Source organism: Taeniopygia guttata, chromosome 8, assembly GCF_048771995.1.
Source record: "Taeniopygia guttata chromosome 8, bTaeGut7.mat, whole genome shotgun sequence".
Taxonomy (NCBI): Eukaryota; Metazoa; Chordata; class Aves; order Passeriformes; family Estrildidae; genus Taeniopygia; species Taeniopygia guttata.
The window spans coordinates 31,668,337-31,689,638 of NC_133033.1; the positions used below are offsets into that span (position 1 = coordinate 31,668,337).

Consider the following 21,302-nt stretch of genomic DNA (forward strand, 5'->3'; position numbering starts at 1 on the left):
TGGGAACAGCAAACTGTTGGAGGTTTGGGGGAGCCAAGTGGAGAGCGGAGACAGAAGGCAGGACAGAGAGGAAAACAAGATGGTCTAGGGAGAGAGCTCCTGGCAAACGACAGAGCTCCTTCTTAAAATAGTGTCTCCTCTCCCTCCTCCTCCTCTCTGCAAAATGCCTCCCTTGCACGAAAGCCTGCAGCGGTGGTGAAAGGGAAGCCGAACACCACTGCCTCACCGGGCCAAGCCATCCGATCCCTCAAAGGCAAGGACTCCTTCCAAGGCTCGTGCTTAACCATCCCACATGCCCCAGGCATCCTCACCCCCCCAGCACCGCCCGCCGTGGGTCTGATTCAAGGCAATGCACAGTAGTATCCACAGGCATGATGCTGGGCCTCCTGCGGCTTCCCAGGAGGAGGGGAAAGCATTTGGATGGGAGCACTGGCTCCTGGGGAGATTGTTTGCTTTTCTTTGTTCCACCTCCTTCCTAATACATCTCGTTTTTATTTTAAGAAATATTACCCCGGTAGAGCTGCTTTTTGGTAAAGTCGTGCCATGAGGATCCAAACTATTCGAGCTATTTGAGCTGCTTTGCCTACAAAATGAGTAAGAGGTGGGGAGGGAAAGGCTCCCCTGTTCCAGCAGCAGAGGCACCTGGCCGGCTAGCGGGTCCTGGCAGCTGGAGACACCTTTCAGCTGACAGTGCCCTGCCTCTTCCTTGGCAGGGAAATGTCTGCCTAGGATTGCATCTCTGCTGCCAGGTAACTGGGGACCCAGGCTTACACTGTGCCAGAGCCAGCTTCTGCTCTCCCAGCACACTGGCTGACAATAAACAGTAGCTTAATGGGTTTAGGCACACAGCACATCCTGAAAAATCAGTGGGATTCTTACATTAAACTTCATATATTGTGGTATCATGCAATTCCTTGAAAGCTGGCTTGGGAGCTGATTACTATGCTGAACTTTGGTATAGGAGAGCAGGAGTAGTAGCATCCACTGCTTGTCTTTACAAGTCTTACCCTTCTTCACCTGAGGCAGAGATTTTGGGTTAAAACTCCTTGGAGATGGAGAGGGAGGGAGGAAAAGAGGGATGTTCCTTCTCTGTGCTGCCAGCAACCCCTCCAACTAGAAGAATTCGTCTCCCCTTTTACCTGGACTCTGGTGGGCTGCAGCCGGTGATCCATTGTCTCAGCAGTGACATTTTTGGGCAGTATGACGGGGTCACTGGGAGGAATGACACAGGAAGGAATGCACACAGCACCTGTGGGAGGAGGGAGAGCTTTGAGGACCTTACGTGGAGCCAGGCATCGATGTCCTGTAGGACATCACCATTAACGGTAGAGACAGATATAGGGGGGACCCTTTTCCTCCCAGCCTGGGATAGCAATTCCTTCCCCAAACCCTGAATTATCCAAGAGCCTACAGGAGTTGTGCCCAGTTCTCTTCTCTCAGATGGAAGGAAAACTGAACACAACCTAAGAGAAAGATTCCAACCCTGATGGCAGGACATGGGACCCAGCATGAAAATAAGTCTGGCCTGGATGTTATATGATGTTTGCTGACGTGTTAAGAAGTGTCTAATTTTTCTACCACAGAGAATCCCCACCGCCTTCCCATGACCCAAAAAGAAAAAAAGCTGCAAAAATCACCTTGGAAAAACAAGTGGGATCCCAGTCCTAATCCTAGCCTCACATCAGGTCTGTCCTGAGCTTAACCTCAGTAGTCCCTGTCATTAGACTGTCCTCAGCCTGGTTTGACCAGACTGGGATGACTGGTGTGTTTTCTTCCGAGTAATACGGGCTGAGCTCAAGCATCCTACCCAGAGAGATGCCAGACCAGATGCAACAGCCATGGCTGAGTGCTGCTGGCTTTCCTGAAAGCACAAAGCAACCAGGTCCTGCAGACAGAAATGGATGATGCGGTCCCTCCTCTGGTGAAAGTGCCCTGTTACACTCAATTGTCACTGCAGCTTTTATGGCTTTTATCTAGGACTTGTCACATTAACCCTGCAAACAGCAGCGGTAGTAGCAAGTGGAGAGACCTCAGGAAAGATGGAGGGTTTACAGATCAGGAAAATTTGCAAACAGCTGGGTCTGCCCTAAAGACAATCCCTGCTGCTTCTGAAAAGAGAGATTCTTAGTGCTGGAGACAGCTTTAGATTTGGGTCTTGCCCAAGAGTGCAGGCAGGGTGAGCACAAGGCTAAAACCACCCCTGGCTCTGTGTTTATAAAGATCATGGAAGATTAAACAGGACTTTTTTTTCTGTTAAGTGGGGATTGGTACAGGAAGAGTCTATCCATAGTCTATTGTGACTATCAACTCTCTGGGATGACAAAGTCAACACAAAGTTTGGTTTTCTGTTTGGTTTTCATCTCCCCTCACCTATGCCATGCCCCTGCTCACACTTGTACTCCACAAAATTCAGCTCCGGGGGTGGTGGGCAGGTGCCCTGCAAGCTCTCACACAGTTTGAACTCCTCTGTCCACAAGCCCTCCTTAGTGCAGACGATGGGAACCTGCAAAGCAGAGGGAGAGCAGCTGGTGTTACTCGCCCTGCCTGCCCACTGCCCATCTCTGGGGCAGCACCGTGCAAGGACACCCCTCCCACCAGCCACGGCCCGAGGAAAGTTCCCCAAGGCAGCTGGGTTACAGCTGTCTTGTCCAGCCTATGTGCACTGTCCACAAAGCCAATTCCTTCCCAGCTTCTGCTGGATCCCACCAGAGGGAATCAGCTACACTTCTTTTGACAAGAAGCATTCCCTTTCCAAGCACTGATAAGATACCTGGGTGGGAGAGCTGGCAGGCAGCAGCCTCCATGCCCAGGGAAGCTCCTTGGTGAGCACAGCTGCTACAGCAAGCTTGCCCATTATCCCAAGTGAATGCTTTCACAGCGGCTCTCAAAACCTACTGGAAACCCCCTACTTATGCTTTCTGACTTTTCACACAAGATAAGCCAGCTTGCTTAGGACCACTGCTTTCCAGGAGCAGGTGAGCATCCCCAGGCAGTGCTGCACCTTGCGCCATTTATGGGGCCCAGCAAGACCAGCTTTGGGCTTGTAGAGGGGCTGCTCCTTGGTGGTTAAAGGGTATTTGGCCTTGGGGATAGGTCAAACTGTTGCAGGGCCCCTCTGCACAGCAGGGCACAGGGAGACCTGCACTTTGTAGATGCTCTGAAACACGAGGTGTGGTCCATGTGTGCCTCCCCCCAGCCACTCACCTGCTGTCCCTGCTGCTCGCAGTTGAGGACACACTGGCTGTCCAGCTCGAAGCCCTGGGTGCAGTTGTACATGCCCTCAAAGACGGGGGGTGGGGGCTTGCAAACCACAGGGACACAGTGTCCCTCTTCCCACTGCCCACTCTCCAGGCACTGGACCTTCAGGAACTTCCTGGGGAAACACAGACACCAGACTGGCCTGCAGAACCCCAAACACTGTGCCTTGGCTGCACCAGGCATCCCACAGATGTCAGGAGCAGACTGAAAACATCTCTCCTGGAGCACAATCATTCCCCCCTCTGTGTAGGACTTTCCCATACCATACAATCCCTCACCATGCCCACATCTTCCAAAGGGGCACCCCAAGCTTAACCAAGACCTTTTCTTCTCCTCCCTGGGGGGATTGCACTGGTCTAGGAGCACTGGATGCATTGCCCTTGCACTCGCCACCCCACTGCTCCCCACCTCTTGTGGTGCCCCTAAACCATTCCTCCCACAGTCCCTGCAGGTCCTGGTCTGCTTTGTCCCACAGCCAGTAGCTGCATACTTTGCAGGATGGAGTTTGCCTCCACCGGTAAATCCTCTGGCCTGTGCCCAGCTACTCCTGAGGCTCCTCTTTGTACTCCAGCCAGATCTGTCAATCCTGCTCTCGCCAAGGGGCTGCCGTGCTGCAGCAGACCAGTACCACCCTATGCTGCTAAAACAGCCCAGACACGAGCTACTTGCCAAGAAAAGAAAGCAAGGAAAAGCCCAGGAGTGGAGCCCACCCACTTTTCAGTGCCTGTCCCTGGCAGTGACAGAGACACCACATCTTTCACACAGAGGCATCAAAACTGGTGAGGCATCAGGCTGGCCAAGCACTGCTCTCTCAGCAGAGGACACATCACTGCCCTGATGGGCTTTACCAGAGTCAAGGCTGATTGCTCCATCCTTAATGAGACTTTTCCCCCCGCTCCTGTCCCCCTTTACTAAGCAGCACACTGCAGCTGCCTGCCCCTGCCCTCTCCCACCACGGGTGCCAGCAGGCAGGGCTCCAGGCGCCACGTTAGGGAGTTTATAGCCTGCCACAGGTATGTGGAGGGGGCCGCCAGGGGTTAGAGAAACCCTGGGGGAAGGCACTAAATTGCCCCTTGTTCTGAGAGGCAGCAGACAGAGTGTGGGGCCACCCATGTGCCCCTTAACACCTGGTGCAGGGTTGTGACATTGTGTGGGGCACCCAGCTGTGCCTCCACACATGGTACAGGGTCGCACAGCCTGGAAAAGCAAGGGGACCCCATTTGCACTCTGCTGCCAGAGTAGGGGTGTTCCCTGTCAGATTTCTGCTGGGAACTCCTGGATGAGACATTTTAGAGGTTTTTGCAGCATTCTAATATTTTAAAATATCTGCAGCTCTTGGAGAGTCCCCTTCTGCCTTCAGAAATCAGGGATCTGTTTTTATTCAAGACCGTATAAAGGGACAGTGGGTTTCTCCCAGGGTGAATGCAGGCTCCAGCAGGTAACACTGAGGCAGGCAGGGTAGGGAATGGGATGTAGCAAGTTCACTGGCACAGAGCTGTGTACAAATCTTCCCTCCAGCACACCTGAGAAGCGCGGATGGCTGTGATGTGAGCACCTGAGCACCTCCAACCTGAGGGCTGCCACAATATCACCCCTACAGCAGCAGCCTTGAATTAATTAAGGGAACTGCAGCTATAAAGTATTTTAGAAAGCTGGTGAGGAGGAGGGCCTCTGGATGCCATTGTAGGCATCTGTGGTTTCAGTCCATTCCTCATTTAATTTTCTTGTTTTCCTTCCTTTTCCAAGAGGGTGGTAGTCACTGCCTTGCAAACATGTCCCCATCAGATTTTGCCTTCTCCCAAATATGACTGAATGCTTTTCCCTGCCCAAGTTTAAAGCAAAGGCACATGTCAAGAGGTACTAATCCATGTTGGATGTCCAGCTCCACAAGCAGCATTTTCCCCTTCTTGAACTTCCTGGCTCCTGATCCAGCTGGCGGACTTGGAAAGGGTAAAGCACTGGGGGTTATGGAGATAGACACAAACTGCTAGTGTGAAGTCACTGAGACAGCAATACCTCAGGCACTGAGCAAACTCCTTTAAAGACCAGGAGCACCCCAGCCACACACGACTTTCCACTGGTCACTGCACCTCCCTGTTGCTCTCCAAATCATGGCAGAGGCCCCGTGCCCAGGGAGGCCTGGGGAGATGGGTCCAGCACGGGGAGGACGCGCTGTGGCAGCTGCAGTTTGCTCAGGTGCAGCTATGGTTTGCAGCCCCATCATCCTCACAGGGGCTCCTTGTTTTGATGTGGTGCTGCAGTGAGCCCAGTCAGAGCCAGGGCTGTGCATGGCCTCTCACAGCTCTCCCCCAAACCTGCACCCCTCAGACCACCTTGCTCTGGAGGCTCAACCCACTGGGACTTCAAACACAGTTAGCCCAGGCTGACCCCAGGGTAGAGGGTGGGGTATAGACCACTCCCACGTATGTGAAATAAGCAGTTCATGTGGAAGCATGGAGAAGGGAAAGGAGAGGCTTTAAAAAAAAAAAAAAAAAAAAAAGTATATACATAAATACATACAACTTCACAGGAGCTTGAATTTCTGGACCCACCCCCAGCTTCTTCTGATCTGGGCTAGTGGCACTTCTTGAGGATTAACAAGGAAGCCAGGAAAATCGGAGTCAACCCTCCAACCAGGCCAGCCTAATGGACAGAGGAGGCAAGGGAGATGTTTGAGGCCAGCAAGGGCTGTATCTGAGGGGAAGGCACAAGCACATGCCAGGCTCCAGGAGCTGAACATGCAGGGATCCAGCCATCTTCTGAGGCAGGCAGCTTGGGGGAGAGTGGGTTTGCTGTGCAGGAATGGTGACAAATGAGCCTAAAGCCTCATCTCCTATGGCAGGAAACTGATGGCTTCATAAAGAATAGGGGGAAGGGAGAGATTTGTCAGTAAATTGGAAAAAAAGGTGCACCAGCAGGTAGGACCTGCCACTGCTGTGCTCCCTCCAAACAGCCTGGACAACCTGGGCTGTAAATGCTCAGAAATCTTAGAGGTGGAAGTGACAGGAACATGGCTGACAGCCTGGATTTTCTTTACCTGGCTCTTTGGCTCCCACAGCTGTGTGTGTTTGCCCTTTATCTGGACGGGGCCAGATACAGGCAGAGGCAGTGAGTGCCTTTGTGCCCACAGCACGTGTGCCTGGTGCCCCTGGATTAGGCTGTCCTGCTTACCCTGCTGTGAACTTTGTTTTGTTCCCCGTCCCCAGTCTGCTAACTCCTTCTAGTCCCCATTTTCTCCTCCACATTCTTCTACCTCCTCTCCTTCTTCCATGGTCTCTGCTGATTTTGAACCAGGAGAGAAGGAAGAGGGGCCAACATCTCCGTGGAAGCTGACTGGGGACTCTGCTGGGCTCCCTTGATCTCTGGTCAAACTGCAGGTTGAGACTTTCAAATCTGCCTGAAAATACCAAAGTGGTTCTTTGCTTCATTCCCTCAAGCTAGCAGAAGGAGCTCACCCCTTCATAAAGGCAGCTTCAAGATCCCCAAATCTCTTCTCTCCAAGGAATCATGCCACATCTGGCAAGTGAAACAAGTCCCCTGAAGGGTCTGACCTTTTAAATCCCCAAACTGAGAGCATCCTCTCAACATTAGGGTGTTCTTCTAAAGATCTCCTAGCTATTATCACAGAACCGTGGAATTGTTTTGGCTCAGAAGGGACCTTAAAGATCATCTTGTTCCAACCCTCCTGCCATGGACAGGGACACCTTCTACTAGATGAAGTTTCTCCAAGCCCCATCCAACCTGATCTTGTCTATTCCTGTTAGATATCTGCTTCAGATGACACTTCATGCTGGAAGCAAGAGCAAGGAGCACTGTAGGGGTGATGCCCTTTCCCCCAGAGTATCTGACCCCTGACTTTCAGGCCAGCACTTTTCAATGCTACAGCTCTGGATGATGCTGAACATTTCTTCTTAACAGTTCAGATCTTTGTGTGATCCAGGTGGTGGGTTGGTACTGCCATGGCACAGGTTCTGCCTAAATCCAGAAAGCTCACATCACAAAGCACAAATGCACATGTTAAGTTCCCCTCGTTACCCTTACATTGGAATTACATTGGAATTAGAGTGAAGATGTTAGGTGGCCTCTCCAGGCTGATAACAGATCTCCTTTAGGAAGAATCAAAGAAGCTTTACCCTTCATGTCAGCATTGTCAGTCAGATGAACCTGCCAGCAGGAAGGCAGCAATTTTCTGGCAGGATCTTGATTACACAATCAGTACTTCCTCAAGGATCCCTTGTTGACAAGCAGTGATTTCCCGAGGGCCTTTCCTCACCCAGGTTAACAGACAAAAGCATCTCCAGGATAACTGATTTCTTCATCCCCTTTCTCTTCCACTTAAACTGTGGGAAATTAATTTCAACTATGTCCTCAGCCCCTACTAAGCATCCCTACTGCTCCTGCAGTAAAATTCAAATAAAAACCAGAAGTGAGGTAATTGCATGAACATCTGTGTCCAGGATTATCTTCACTTGCATGGAGACAGCTGGATCCCAACCATGGTTCAGGCCTGCGTAAGGTGGGCAACTCCACATGAGGAGCAAAGCTAGAGCTAGAAGAATAATTCAAAGGAAGCCTGACTGTATTTCCAAGGGTGAGCTAGTTAGTGGGCATGAGGAATCCTCAGTGTCAGTCACAGATTATGCTTGACTTTTGCCCAATATATAGTACACATAGAAACTCTTGCTTCTTTATGTACCTAGACACCGGTGTGGCACTAAACCCTTTAGCAAGGCTTGTGCTTGATGGGTTGGTGGACAACAGGGAGACAACAGAAAACGAACTCAGTTTTCTGAACCCAGAGAGACAGCAGAAGACCCTAAAAACCTGATGTCCAAATCACCAGCTCAGACCCTACTTTCACACCAGCACATCAGGAACCTGCACCTCACCAGAGTTGGTTGCTTCCAGAACTCCCCAGCTCCTCCCTTTCTCCAAAACTGGCATGATCAAAGAGATCCCCAAATCTCTTTGATCAAAGAGACCAACCTCTCACTCTGGCAGCTCCCAGCCTCTCCTTGCCAGGGCTGAGATACCAGAAGGATTTCCAGCAATCCAGGACCTGGATGGCTAAGAGCTGCTACACCACCCCAAGGGGTTTGTACTCATGCTGAGTGCACACCAAGAGCTCCTGAGGAGATGGTGCAATGACATTTACAAGTCCAAGGAAAGGTTTTTGCTTGGGCTGGGCCACTCCCATAGGAGTTAATCTGCATGTTAGGAAAGCAATACTTTTTCTGGTTTTGTTAATGTGGTTTTTGCATTCCACCATCAGAGATGTCCGATGAAATAGCAGCAGTGACAATTGCAAAGGGGAAAACGCGATGTCAACATGCATTACTATGAAAACGTAAACCACTTTGCATGATTTTCCTTAACTTGTCTCACAGGCTGTTTAGACCCATATGGAAGTTACTCACACATCAGAGGAGCCTCAAGATCTCCCAGGGGTGATCATTTTCACCAGCAGTTGCTACAGCAGGACAGAGGGGGCCTAACTTTGCAAGCTGAGTGGATCTGTTTGAATGCCCAGTGCCTGAAAGTGCCACAGGCACAAAAGCTGCTCTAGAGTTTGCAAAGCAGTCCATGTGATTGCTGCCATAATCATCATTTGCTCAGCTCCCTTTGGCCCAAGAAATGCTCCTAACACTGTGAAAAACTGTTTACAGAAACCACTTCCTTCATTACTAGGCAAGAAATTTGGCAACTGCTTCCCACTGTACAACAACTCTACTCCAGAGCAAAGAAGAGATGAAGTCTGCATCCAATTAAAACTGGAAGGGGGCATTAAACAATTAACACATAATTACCTGATCTGGGCTAGAATCAAGACTCTGGGGAGGACCCAGTCAGTGCCAGGGAATCTTTAGTGACCAAACCCAGTGGGGACTTTTGCTGGAGGCATCACAGACAAAATGCTGCTTCATCCCCCAGCATCGCGATATTGGCTGAGAGCAGGGCTAGTGAACCACCAGGAATTTTTCCCCGAAGCATCAGGAAAAATTTTCTCCCACTGAAATGCCAATGCTAGAGATTAAATTTAGCCAAGAGGCACAATGGGTGAGATGTTAACCCTGACAGAGGGCAGCCATTCGTTCTTGCAGTGCCTCTGTTCTACGTTTTATCGCTTTTAGGAAAGACAGAAGCTGCAGGAATCTGCCAACATCTTGTAAATGTCTAATTACCTGGGAGTCTGCAAACACTTAATTTGGTGCTGAGCTTTCACAGAGTGACAAATACATTGAAGTGCACAGGAAGATGGGCTTGTTTCAGGTTAAAGTACTTAACACACTCGTGTGTGCAACAGCACCTTGTTCCCACCAGGTTCACCTAGACCTGGGAATGCCTCTTGTATTTCAAGAAATCTGTAAGATCAGAGCAAGCTGCTCTGCCTTCTACCTATCAAGCTAAGTCTTCGAGACTGCCACTGTGCTATCGCCTCTGCTCCTTGTGCGCACTGGGAGGAGGAAAGAAACAGTGATAACAGACCTGCCACAGACTTACTTCTTAGGCTTGTCTGCTGTGTTCTCGGCCACATGGTATCCAGGCTTGCACTTGTAGCGACAGACCGAGCCCACGTCGTGGCTGCCATGCAGGCACCGGGGCACCAGGAGCCGGGCGTTGGGCACGGCCGGGGGCGCGGCACACTCCAGCTTGCAGTAGGCTTCGGGCAGGGACCAGAGACCATCCTCCAGGCAGCTGAGCCACTGGTTTGTTCCTGACCCCAAAAGAGAACAGCAGGTGGGTTACATCTGAGCCAGGAATGGAGTCCTGGCTGCCGAGGGGAGCTCAGAGCAACCAGCAGAAGTCCTCTTGTTAGAGCGTACACTGATACCAGCATGGGCAGCAAACACAACGAGCACGGACTCCATCGCCTGCTTGGTCAGGCTGAAGCAGAAAATACTCAAATGCAGACGAAGTATGGCAGGGTCAGCTTCTAGAGGCTGCAGAAAGGATCTTGATTCTGCAAAGCTCTCCAAATATTTCCCTTAAACTTGCCCTCTTTTGTGGTGCCTCGGGATAGCCAGGGGCCTTCTTGTAGGACAGCTCTCTGTCGTATTCAGCTCAGCCCACCTTCATTCTCCACAAGGGCTTTTTGCAGCTTGTCCTTAGCTATACTGAGCAAGCTGTCATACCCTACTACAGATGCAGTGCAAGACCACAGAATCATGGAATGGTTTGGGCTGGAAAGGACCTTTAAATGCCATCTAGTCCAACCTCCCTCTGCCATGGACAGGGACATCTTCCAGCAGGTCAGGCAGCTCGGAACCCTGCCCAACCTGGCTTTCAATGTTTCCAGGGATGGAGAATCCATCACCTCTCTGGGCAACCTGTGAGTCAGGAGGATGAAAAATGCCAGAAGGACAGGGAGGCTTCACTAGTGTGTCTGGGAATTCAAACCACCCATCACTAGAGGTCTGGGTTGAGTATTACAGCCCACCTATTTGTTGTCCCTGACAGACCCAGCTAAATGGCTGGCCAAAACTGCACAGCTCTGGATGCTGGCAGGAAGTGCCCAGAACTACATCACCTGCATGGTGTGGATGATGGATAGTTCATTGGGAGCTGATGAGCAATAAAAAAAGCTGGACTGGAGTGAATGGGACTCTTCCTAGTGAGAGGTTTGGATCAGCATGTTTGTTGGTGCAGCCAGGCTGCTTTGCAGTTCCTTTAAATGTCCCTTTCTTTTTACAGAAACACTTCTGGGACAGAGACAAGATCACATCTCTACTCGGTGCCTGTGTTCCTGATGGGTCAGGGCTGTCTCCCACCTCCAAGTGTCACACAACCATGCCATCCTTTCCTTGCCTACTCTTAGCATTTGTCAGCATTGACAGCTTGCTTGTAAGGATGCAAGTCTTTGTGGGGAACAAGCACAGAGCATGTCCCTGCCTCAGTGGCTCAGCTGAGTCAGCTGGACTGTAAGAGTTTGCCCACATGGCTTGGCAGCCTTGGCTGAGTCCATCATGCTGGAAGTCACCCAGGGGCCCACAGAGGGGATGCCTTCCCACGGAGAGTCCCATGGCAACCTCCCAGGGACTGCAGCAGGACCAAGAGGCAGCTGTGAGTGCAAGACCAGATCAAACCTCTGCCCTCAGTTGACCAACCCAAGGCAATGGGCATCAGTTCATGCAGAATTGGTGTTGTTGAGATGACACAGGTATGCTACCCATTGATCAGCCCACACTGGGGATCTGCCACCGTTCTCCTTATCATGAAATGAAACCTTAATTCTCTGCAGTTTTTGATCCTTAGATTTAATGGGGGTTTTTCTACAATAAGTAAACAATTATCATACATTTCAGCTATAAATGTCTCCATAAAGTAGGGCACCCATTAAAATGATTTGTTGTATGCGATTTTTTCACAGCAAAGGCACTGGTGGAAACTCACAAAGTCTCAATGCTTGAAGCTGTCAAGGCAATTACCCCTGAAATCCCATCCAGCTCAGCTCTTGCATAGACAGAACAGTAGCTCTCTTTCTCTGACTTGGCTTAAAAAATTCCTGTGGCTACTGATGGAGTCGGCAGAATGAAAGCCAGGCCATGGTGTGTCTGGGTGGTGAACATCTCCCAGACTGCTCTACAGCTGTGGGCATCAGTCTCTATGGCTTTATACAGCCCCAGCCCCCTGAACCACAGGCTTTCCCACAGCCACCAGGCACAGAGCCACTTCTGGCTCTCTGAAGTCCCCTCTGTCTGCCTGCATGCTTCTTGTCTCCATCACTGTAATACTGGAGGCTGGACCAGTTATCAGGAGAGGACATCACTACACTCTGAGGTGGATGGATAAGGCTGCCTGCCCGGGGATGGGAGCCAGAGGGAATTATCCCCACACTAGGATGTCTCTGTTCCAGGGGGAGGGATCCTCATCATTTCGGGAAGTATCTCAAGAGCTCAATCAGCTGGCAAATCCAGGAAAAGTGAGAAATTCCAAATTCTGTTTGAACTGCTTGGGACAGGCACAGAAAGGTGGCATCAAAAAGGGTGGCTAAATGTCTTGACACTCTAGACCATACCTTGAAGTTTGGCTGGGGGGATGCAGGAGAAGGAGCATCTCTGCAGGTAGGTAGTCCCCACAGGGCAGGAGAACTCGGCATAGGACACGAGGGACTGGTCAGGGACATGGCAGTCAACAGGGTCACAAGTCACAGATCTGTCCCACTGCCCCGAACGGCACCTCAGCACCACCTCCTGCTGCAGAAAAAGCAAAGCTCCATCAGACTCCTGAAGACAGCTTCGATCTACACCTCTGCCACCACAGCAGAAAGGTCCAACCCAGGCTGCAGGATGAGGAGAGCTTTCCAACATTGTTCCTCCCCCACTGTGCCCCTTCTCCCCACTCCGGACAATGAAGCACAAAGCCCTGATCTGTTCACAGGCAGACATGCGGGGTGTGAGAGTAACAAATGTGCCTTGGGGTAGCAATCCAGCCACTGTGCATGTTACATTGTCAGGGCAGTACCAGTCCCCATTAGGGAAAAAAGGAAAGTCCCTCAAGATTCACTGAAACCTCTTGAGCTAAGCTATTTTCAGCTGTATGTGCTACTATTTCCTCCCCTAAAAGATAAAGTTTTACTTCAACTGTTGTCAGAGAGCTCTTCTGTTGACTGTTTTTCCCTAAATGTACCTATTCCCTCATGCCTCAGCCCACAGACCCCATTAAAATCATATAACCTCATTTACAAATCCTAATTGATACAACCTGTAATTGATAATTACTCAGCTGGGGAACTGCCCAAGATCAAAATCCACCATGTTCTCACCACTAAATATGGTCAACATGTGCTACAGACTTTATCAAAATTGAGTGGTGGATGGTTTGCTATGAGCAACCTGGTGTAGTGGAAGGTACTCCTAGCCACAATGAGGGGGGTTGGACTGAGTGACCTTTTAAAGGTCCCTTCCAACCCCAATAGTTCTGTGTTTTCCATTCCCAAACTGCTAAGCCCAGCCAGGGGCTGCAGACCAGTATCCCTCATGTCCCCTCACTGGCTGAAGGGACACTGCTGGTGCAGCCAAACACATGACCTATCATCTCAACCAGCACGTTTTGATTGAATCGGGATGCGGTGGCTCCGAAGGACATCACTAAATTTGAGTCTGGCACTCCCAAGTGTGCAGCGGGATCATCGTGTAGCTGAACTAGCTGGAGAAGATGCTCAGGAGAAGAGCTGTGTGCATTTTCCTAAATAGGATTACAAGCCAGACATCACTGTAATACCACTGGAGGGCTCAGGGCAAGGCAGCTCTGCTGGGACAGCCACTTGGTAAAACTCTGTTCAGAAGTTTCCCATCTCACTGCCAAACACAGGAAAACTGTCACTCCAGGCAGATTCATTTTGTGCGGTTTCATTTCGGAGCATGGGAACATTCTGTTTTCCCTGGGCAGGCCTTGGCCCACAGACTCAGTGGCCATGTAATTAGTAACCTCCCAGTGATGAGCACTGCATCTCCAGCTGCCCTACTGCACCTCCCAGTGTCCACCTCTCCTTTGGCCAACCTTCAGCACGGCGAACCTGCCTGCCAGGTGCCACCAGCAGATCTCCAAGGAGAGGAAATGCCACCCTCCTGACATGGCCCAGCTTTGTCTGTCTGCCCCAAGCAAGTTCACGGCCTCACTCGGTCTGGCATGTAGAGCAGCTCAGCCCCAGAGACTCCTGTTCCCCCCTCCAGAAACAGCCTAAGGACAGGACGCTGTGTGCCTACGCCCCTGCCAAGGGGCCTGCCTGGACCAAGGCAGTCCAGTTCCCAAGGACACATCATCCCAGGTCTCCTCAGTCAATAGCTAAGAGCTGCGCTGGCTCCTGGCTTTTATGAGGTAACCCCCAACCCTCTGGAAAGTGGGACAAACTCTTTCACAGTGACCTCTGTGCCATTATTGCAACACAACACAAAGGAAGAAAAGCTCTCCATGCTCTCAGCTCCCTCTAAATATAGTTGCTCTGCAATGACTTCATTTTTTCCTGAGCCACTAACTTCAGCTTTAAGAGAGAAAACATCCCAGGGATGTTTAACCCTCCAAGCAATGCCCATCTGGAGAGCAGAAATATCTGCCTCTCCTTCTGCTGGAGTGCATCACCTTGACTTGGGACATGCCCTGCAGCAGCTTTCAGCCTGGCAGAGCTGTGCTCTGCAGACAACACTGGACTGGGAGAACTAGGACTGCAGCAAGGGAAAGGCAGGGATCTCCAGAGCAGGAACACCAGCCGTGAGCACAGGGGTCCAGCACTGGAGTTTCACTGAGCTGGGATGTGTTGGGAAAGCAGCAGAACAGTTGCGGCTGGAGGAACAAAGTGGTCTGTGCTCTCTCCAACCACCTCAGGGTGGTTAGATCTTTTTTATCTTGGTCCCACGGGCCATCCTGACGCCCACTCACCTGCCAGGAGCCCAGCCTCTTCCCACCACTGGAGTGGAGGACAAAGCCCTTTTCACAGGAAACAGCACACATCATGTGCCTTGGGCCATCCGAGCTACAGTTGAGGGTGGCAGTGTGAGCGAGCAGTGGCTGCGTGCAGACTCCCAGTCCCACGCAGGCTCCGTGGGCACAGCTGTGGGGGAGAACAGAGAAGGGATCAACCAGCAGGTCCCAGGACTACTTCAGCAAGCAAGGGCTCTCTCCAGGTGGCACTTGTGTGGAGTGAATGCTCAGCAGGTCACAGATGCCTGGAGAGGCACACCTATCCTTCACAGCTTCAGCTTCTTCCAGGCTTGAAGTCTCCTGACAATGATGCCAGGAGAGTACTTTATCCCTGTCTTAGCTGGTCTTCATCCCAACCCCAGCCCACACCTTCCCACCAACCATTACCATGTTCTTGAGGCACAGCTCAACAATATTCCAAAATTTGTGCTACCTGTCCACACACACAGAGTGTGCACACAGCCCCAACACCAAAGGGGCTCATTGCAGGTAGACCAAGAGAACAAAAGGAGGGATGTGACAAGGAGAGGGAAGGCAGAAGGAATACCTCTGTATAACTTTAGAATCAGGTATGTCAAACTCCATATAGGACACTGGAGAACCCACAGATGATTCTCCAACTGCAGCTAAGAGGAAACCTCTGCAAATATTAGGGAATCATCCACGAGATGTTCTTCAGATCCTGTGCAGTCCCCTTACACATCCATACAGCTACGCCACAGCCTGTGGTGGAAGGGAGAAGCTAGATATACAGCTGCCTCCTCAACCCCACTCCTGTCACCTTGCCCCTCTGCTCTGATGGTCTTCAGCACCTCTGCTCTCCCCACAGGCCAACACAGCATCCCAAGCCAGGGGTGCCAGGCTCTTTGGGATCAAGACCATCTCAACAGACATCTGTCCAGCTCTACAGCCTCAATGGTGGCCACCAAGGTGAGATGTAGCTAAATGGAGGAATAACCTTCCTCTCAGCACTGCTGCAAGTTACAAGAGGTCCCAGGAAAGTCTGAAATGCATCACCCATTCCTTGGTTTGCAATGCATCACCCACATCACCTCCTCACTTCAGCAGTTTCCCACTGAGGAGCAGTCATTAAGTACTGACTATTTAAGCATCACAATTCCATAATGAGAACCAGTGTTGGTCAAAGGGTTATAATCTCCATCAGTGAAATGCAGCCAGTCAATTAATTCCCTGGGATGGAATTGGGAAAAGACATAGGGCAATACAACAGCTCCCTGGTTATCCATCAGTCTGGTTTTACCTGTTACCGAGCAATATAGGTGCAACACCTGATCTCAGCCAGGGACAGAGGTGCTGCAGCTTCAGGCAGTAACTGGGGAGAAGGGAGGGAACTGTACCTGATGCCTCCCTCTCCTCTGCTCCCTTCTTGGCACAGGGCTGCCAGCTGTTTTCAGGCACTGCCTTTCTCCCAGCGAGGCAGAGGCCTCTGCCTCCAGCCTTTACTCAACATTTCCAGCCAAGGATGCACAGAGCTAGAAATACCACAAAAGACATGCACACAGAAAACCCAACAAAAAAACAAAAAACAGAAAAAACAAACCCCAAAAAAACCTAAATCATTGCCGACACAGACATTAAGGGAATGCAATGTGCTGTTGACTCTGGACAAGTCCACCAAGCCAAAGACATGGTGGAAACCTGCAGGCCACAGCCCTGAAAGAGCCGGTGGGCACAGAGGGGACCACAAAGGAGAACAAGAAGAAAGGGGCTGTTTTTTCAATGCAGACCTGTTTATGAAGTGAGAAATGGTTTCAGGGCAGCTGCTGCAAATTCTTTCACTAGCTTATATTTCCATTTGCTTCCTTTTTAAAGAATTTGTTTTATGAGTGCAGCGTTTGTCAGGTCATTAGCTTCTGAGGGCATCTGTTACCAATTGTAGCCCTCTCCCCTCCCCTCCGGCAGTCACCCTCTCTGGGCAGTTGCTCTGCTCCCTGCCTGTGCCCCTGGCTCATACTTGCTCCCATCCCCAGTTCCACTGCCCAGCGATGGAGCCACTGTCCTAAACTTCCTTGTGTCTTTGCCTCTGGACACACACGTCCTCTTTCCAGCCTTGCTTCTCCATTCCATCTCCTTCCTCACCGGTCATGGGTACAACATGGAGATGCACCTTTCCACTAGATCAGGCTGCTCCAAGCCCCCTCCAAATCGGCCTGGAACACTTCAAGGAAGGGGACAGCCACAGCTTCACTGGGAAACCAGTCCCAGGGCCTCCCCACCCTCCCAGCTGATGGTCAGGGCGTTGAGTTTTGGAGCATGTGCCCATCACAGCACTGGTTCGAGGGTGTGCCCTGGCACCTCCCAGATGCGTCCAGGCCAAGTGCTTGGCTGGAGCAGCTCTGCTGGTGCTGATGGAAAGACAGCACGTTGTCTGGAGCAGCCTTGGCAGTTGGGACAATGCTGTTATTAAATAAAAATTAAATGAAGCGCTAATCCTTTTGAGCGCTACCAGGGACGTTTTGGTTTTCCACCAGTTCAGAAATGTAACCAGCAATGTGGTAGAAAGTAGATCAAGATATCAGCAAGTTTCTTAAGGATTATAAATACAGAATGTTATACAGGGTAGTTATGTATAACAAATTGATAATTACAGGTCATAACAACAAAATATTTTTATGCACATCACATAAATACACTCATGCACATGTTCTGTATGTGCATGTAGATATATTCTAGAAATAATAGAAAAGTTTGGGTTAGAATAATTACCTTTCTCTGTGCCCCCAAAGATGACTAACTTAGCACTGTTTTCTCTTTTGGTTAACAACACACCTAAACCTACAAATACCCACTAGGTTTTATTTTGGAAATGATCTGGGCTTGATCAGCTCAAGTTCTGAGAAGCTGTGCTCATCCTACACCTTGCTTTGAAATCTGGTGCTGCTATGCCAGACCTGAAAAGGAGCTCACATCACTGAAAGCTGTCTGATTTTCTCAAATACATCAATAATCTTAAAAATTACATACCAACCCTCCCAACAAACATTGCCTTGATTGCTTCCTTTATCAGCATCATCGCTGCTGTACTTGGGGCCAGGACACTTTTGAGCCTGATGGTGAACAAGTGCAGGTCAAAAGAGAAAAAAGCCCTGTGACCTGGCCCCATCATGATCCACATGCCAGGGCTGGGGTAAAGGGATGGAATAAATCACAGCTCCCAGGCCCTGGAACACCCTAAAAAAGGCTGGACAAGGAAATGGTGCAGTTAGCCCAGTTCTGATCTCAGCATGAAGGAGCTCTTTCTGCTTTTGATGATAAATGAAATTCCTGTATCACAGCTGCAAACTCCTGACTTCTGCCCATTTCTGATTCAGGCCATATAAGATGTGGGACAAGCCAATATTTTTTTACTTTTTTTTCTGCCCGCGACATCAAAAAAAAATTTCCACTTCTATCCCAGCATCTTTTGAAGCTCAAACTAATGATTTGTCAACAACATTTTTACAAAATACCAAGGTTTTTCTCCTAACTTATTTCATGTCAGCACAAGCCTGCATGATGCTCTGGGCTCACCAAGTCCCATAACTTATACATCAAAGAAAGTTTCAGGTCTGGAAATCTGTGAAATTCTGCCTAGTGATGGCCCTAACTGTTCCAGAACGGTAAAAGTTTTGTTCTGAAATGGGAACAATTCTATAAACTAGAGCAAAACTTCTCCTTTGAGATCCTTCATCCTTCTAGAATAAAAGCAGGCAGCCACTGCCAGCAATAGAGCATGTTAAGCCAGTGGTGGCAAAGCTAGTATGGTAACACTACTTTGTTGCGACAAATCCCAAATTCTAAAAAGCTGAAATTTCATGTTTTGCAGCAACTACTTAATGCAACACAGAAAATACTGATTGCTTTACCCACATCAAACTAAGCCAAGTCAAAAGTGGTGCAGCTGTCTGAGTATAATAACTTTTCTATACATTGCTGTAGTGTCTATTCAAGCTTTCAACCCCAAGATTGCTGCTGAAACATCCCTTATCATCAAGCTCCAGCTCTTAACAGTGGAAACTTCTAAGTTCTTCTCACAGTGTGAATTTTTGGGAGAGGGGGTTATAGGAGATGTTGACAGACAAGTAAAGGCTTTGGCCAAATCTCCTGAAGTTAAAAGTCCTCACTGCACATACTCTGGTGGAGTCTGGATTGTAACACTCAACATCAGTGAGATAAAAGGTGTTTACCCCAATGCGGTCTAGCAGAAGAGAATAGCTAGGAAATGAGAAAAGGTGTTTTGGAAATACTTGGGAATGTCTCCCTTCAGGCATGTTTCCCGTGAAGGTGAAAGGTCTCACTTTTCCAGTAAATCTGATGGCAACCATCCTTGTGGCAGCGGGCTGCGTGTACAGACCCAACGGTGGTGATTCTTCTTGATTACGATCTGCACTGAGGTTGCCATCTCAAGAAAAGGTGTTTGCCTCTGTACGTGACTCCAAAAGAAACTTGGCACAAAGTAACATCCCTGTGAGTCATCGGCTGTCATCCACCTCAGAGACAGAGAAAAGGCACCAGCAAGACATCGAATGACCTGCTGGCCCCTCCAAAGCCATAGTGGGAAAGGGAAAAAAAGAAGCAAGAGCACATAATGTATTTCCAGACAGTTCCTTTCTATGTTTTTTGTCGTTGTTCACTACACCAAAATGGTTGCATAGAGGCACAGAAAAGCAGGTTGAATGGGATGTCAGGTTTGGTCTAGTCACCTTCCCAGCCTCAGCCAGGACAGACCGTACCCAAAGAACATCTTTATCCATATCCGATCTCCACAGGACCACACTCCACCCGTTTTCTCATCTTGTCCAGAGGAATTAATTTCTGAGCCACATCCATCACCATGAAAGACATAAAAATAGCAGAGGGATTTCAAAAGGGAGCTGCAAGCAGAAGCCATAGCTGGGCTGCAAGACTTACACTGTAAGATTTAAGGAGGAAAAGATATTTATCATGACAGAGAGGAGATAGCGAGAGGATCTGATGGCTCTGCACAGACACAGAAAAGTTGTCTGCTGGCAGGAGGCATTCAGACCTTTCTGACAAGGATGGAGCAAAAGCAACAACTTTCATCGTGAAATCAGAGGCACCTTCTCAGCAGAGAGGCTTACTGGGTATGAGAATAGCTCAGCAGGGGTGATGGTGTACTCATCACCTCCTGCAGCTTGTGAAAGGAGATAAGAGAACCTTCTGAAGGATGCATTTAATCCAGCCCCTGTGAAAAATCCCTGTGCCTGTGTATGACATCAGGAAGGCCAGGGCAGAATGGGAGAGACTGGCTGTAGCAGAAAACCAAGGGGCACTGCTGGCAAACCTGGGGTCTCCAGTGGTTGCTCCCTTCTTCACTGGACATGGGAACTCACACAACTGATCCGTGTTGTAACTCACACTCCCTCGATGTATCTGGGACCAGCTCTGCTTGGAACAATGCGTCAGACCCTTTCCATAAGGTGACACCAAACACCCTTGTTTAGAGCTGTTCAGTTACTGTGTTTGACTCAAGTTCAAATTGGTGAAAAACCTGTGCTGGGAGATATTTTTTCCCCTGGATATTCTCCAGGAAAGGCAGAAGACATCTTGAGCATTCCCAAAAAAACCCATATATAGAGCACTAATCTCAAGAAGCTTTTTAGACTGCAGAGAGCAAATGGGATAGGGCAGTCCATGAAATGGTGTCTGGCCCTCCCAAGGGTTACCTGTGACACCTTCCAGCTGGGCATTAATTTAAATGTTAGTTTAAATTAAAATTAATAACTCATTCGACAGCACAGTCTTGGCCACCATTGCCCATCAGCCAGTCAGGGACCCACAAGAGATGTGCCAGAGGTCAACAGGCTTTGATGATGGAGGAGAAGCATCTCTAGAGGTCTCAAAGGTAGGGATGAGCCCATTCCCCAGGAAAGGTGGTCATCAAGACCCTGGAAACACAAATGTTTAGGCTGAAGAAGTCCTGTAAAATTAAGTCCAGCCATTAATCCAGCAGTGCCAAGGCCACCACTAACCCATGTCCCCAAGTGCCATGTTTACATGTTTTAAATCCCTCCAGAGATAGGGACTCCATCCACGGAGGCATCCTAAGCCAGAGCCAAGAATCAGGATTTTATGGCCCAAACTATTTTACATTTCTGTGAAATAAGACACCAGCATGTCTACCAGGGTGCCCATAAATCTTCATGCCATCACATACGCAGCCCATAAATTTACCCTGCATAAATTTGGTGCCTGGAAGAAAGAAAACAAACCAAACAAAACCTGTTTGGGAAACAGCCCTCATCGTTGAATAAAGTTTATCAATTGAAAATGTGTAAACAAATCCCTCCTCCATCTAATTTTCTCTTCCTCACATCCATTTTCCATATGAAAGGGATCAAAACCAGACTCCCCTTGATGCCTGACACCCACTTTTGGGGGAGCAGAGGACAGCTTTCACACAGGAAATACAAACACAAAGCAGATTGCCTTTGGTAGCACCTTTCCTGTGAACCCACCCAGGCATTTCCCAGCATATGTGAACGTAAAATAAAATGCACTAAAAATAAAAGCAAGCTAAAAATACACATAAGAGAGGAAATGAAAAATGCTCCCCTGGTTCAGTGTATAGCCTGTACCAAGTTAAACAGGAGGGACTGTGGCTC

General features: G+C 49.5%; 1 protein-coding gene across 1 annotated transcript in view; it reads right to left on the minus strand.

The window, feature by feature from the left end:
- The window catches only part of PAPPA2 (pappalysin 2), an 86,811-nt gene that overhangs the window by 16,375 nt on the left and 49,134 nt on the right, over positions 1-21,302 (minus strand). Inside the window, exons 14-19 of the mRNA XM_072932978.1 lie at positions 14,635-14,806; positions 12,275-12,452; positions 9,760-9,973; positions 3,205-3,373; positions 2,371-2,503; positions 1,140-1,249 (exon numbers count right to left, since the gene is read on the minus strand). Coding sequence (XP_072789079.1) covers positions 1,140-1,249; positions 2,371-2,503; positions 3,205-3,373; positions 9,760-9,973; positions 12,275-12,452; positions 14,635-14,806 — 976 coding nt within the window. The remainder of the gene's footprint in view (positions 1-1,139; positions 1,250-2,370; positions 2,504-3,204; positions 3,374-9,759; positions 9,974-12,274; positions 12,453-14,634; positions 14,807-21,302) is intronic.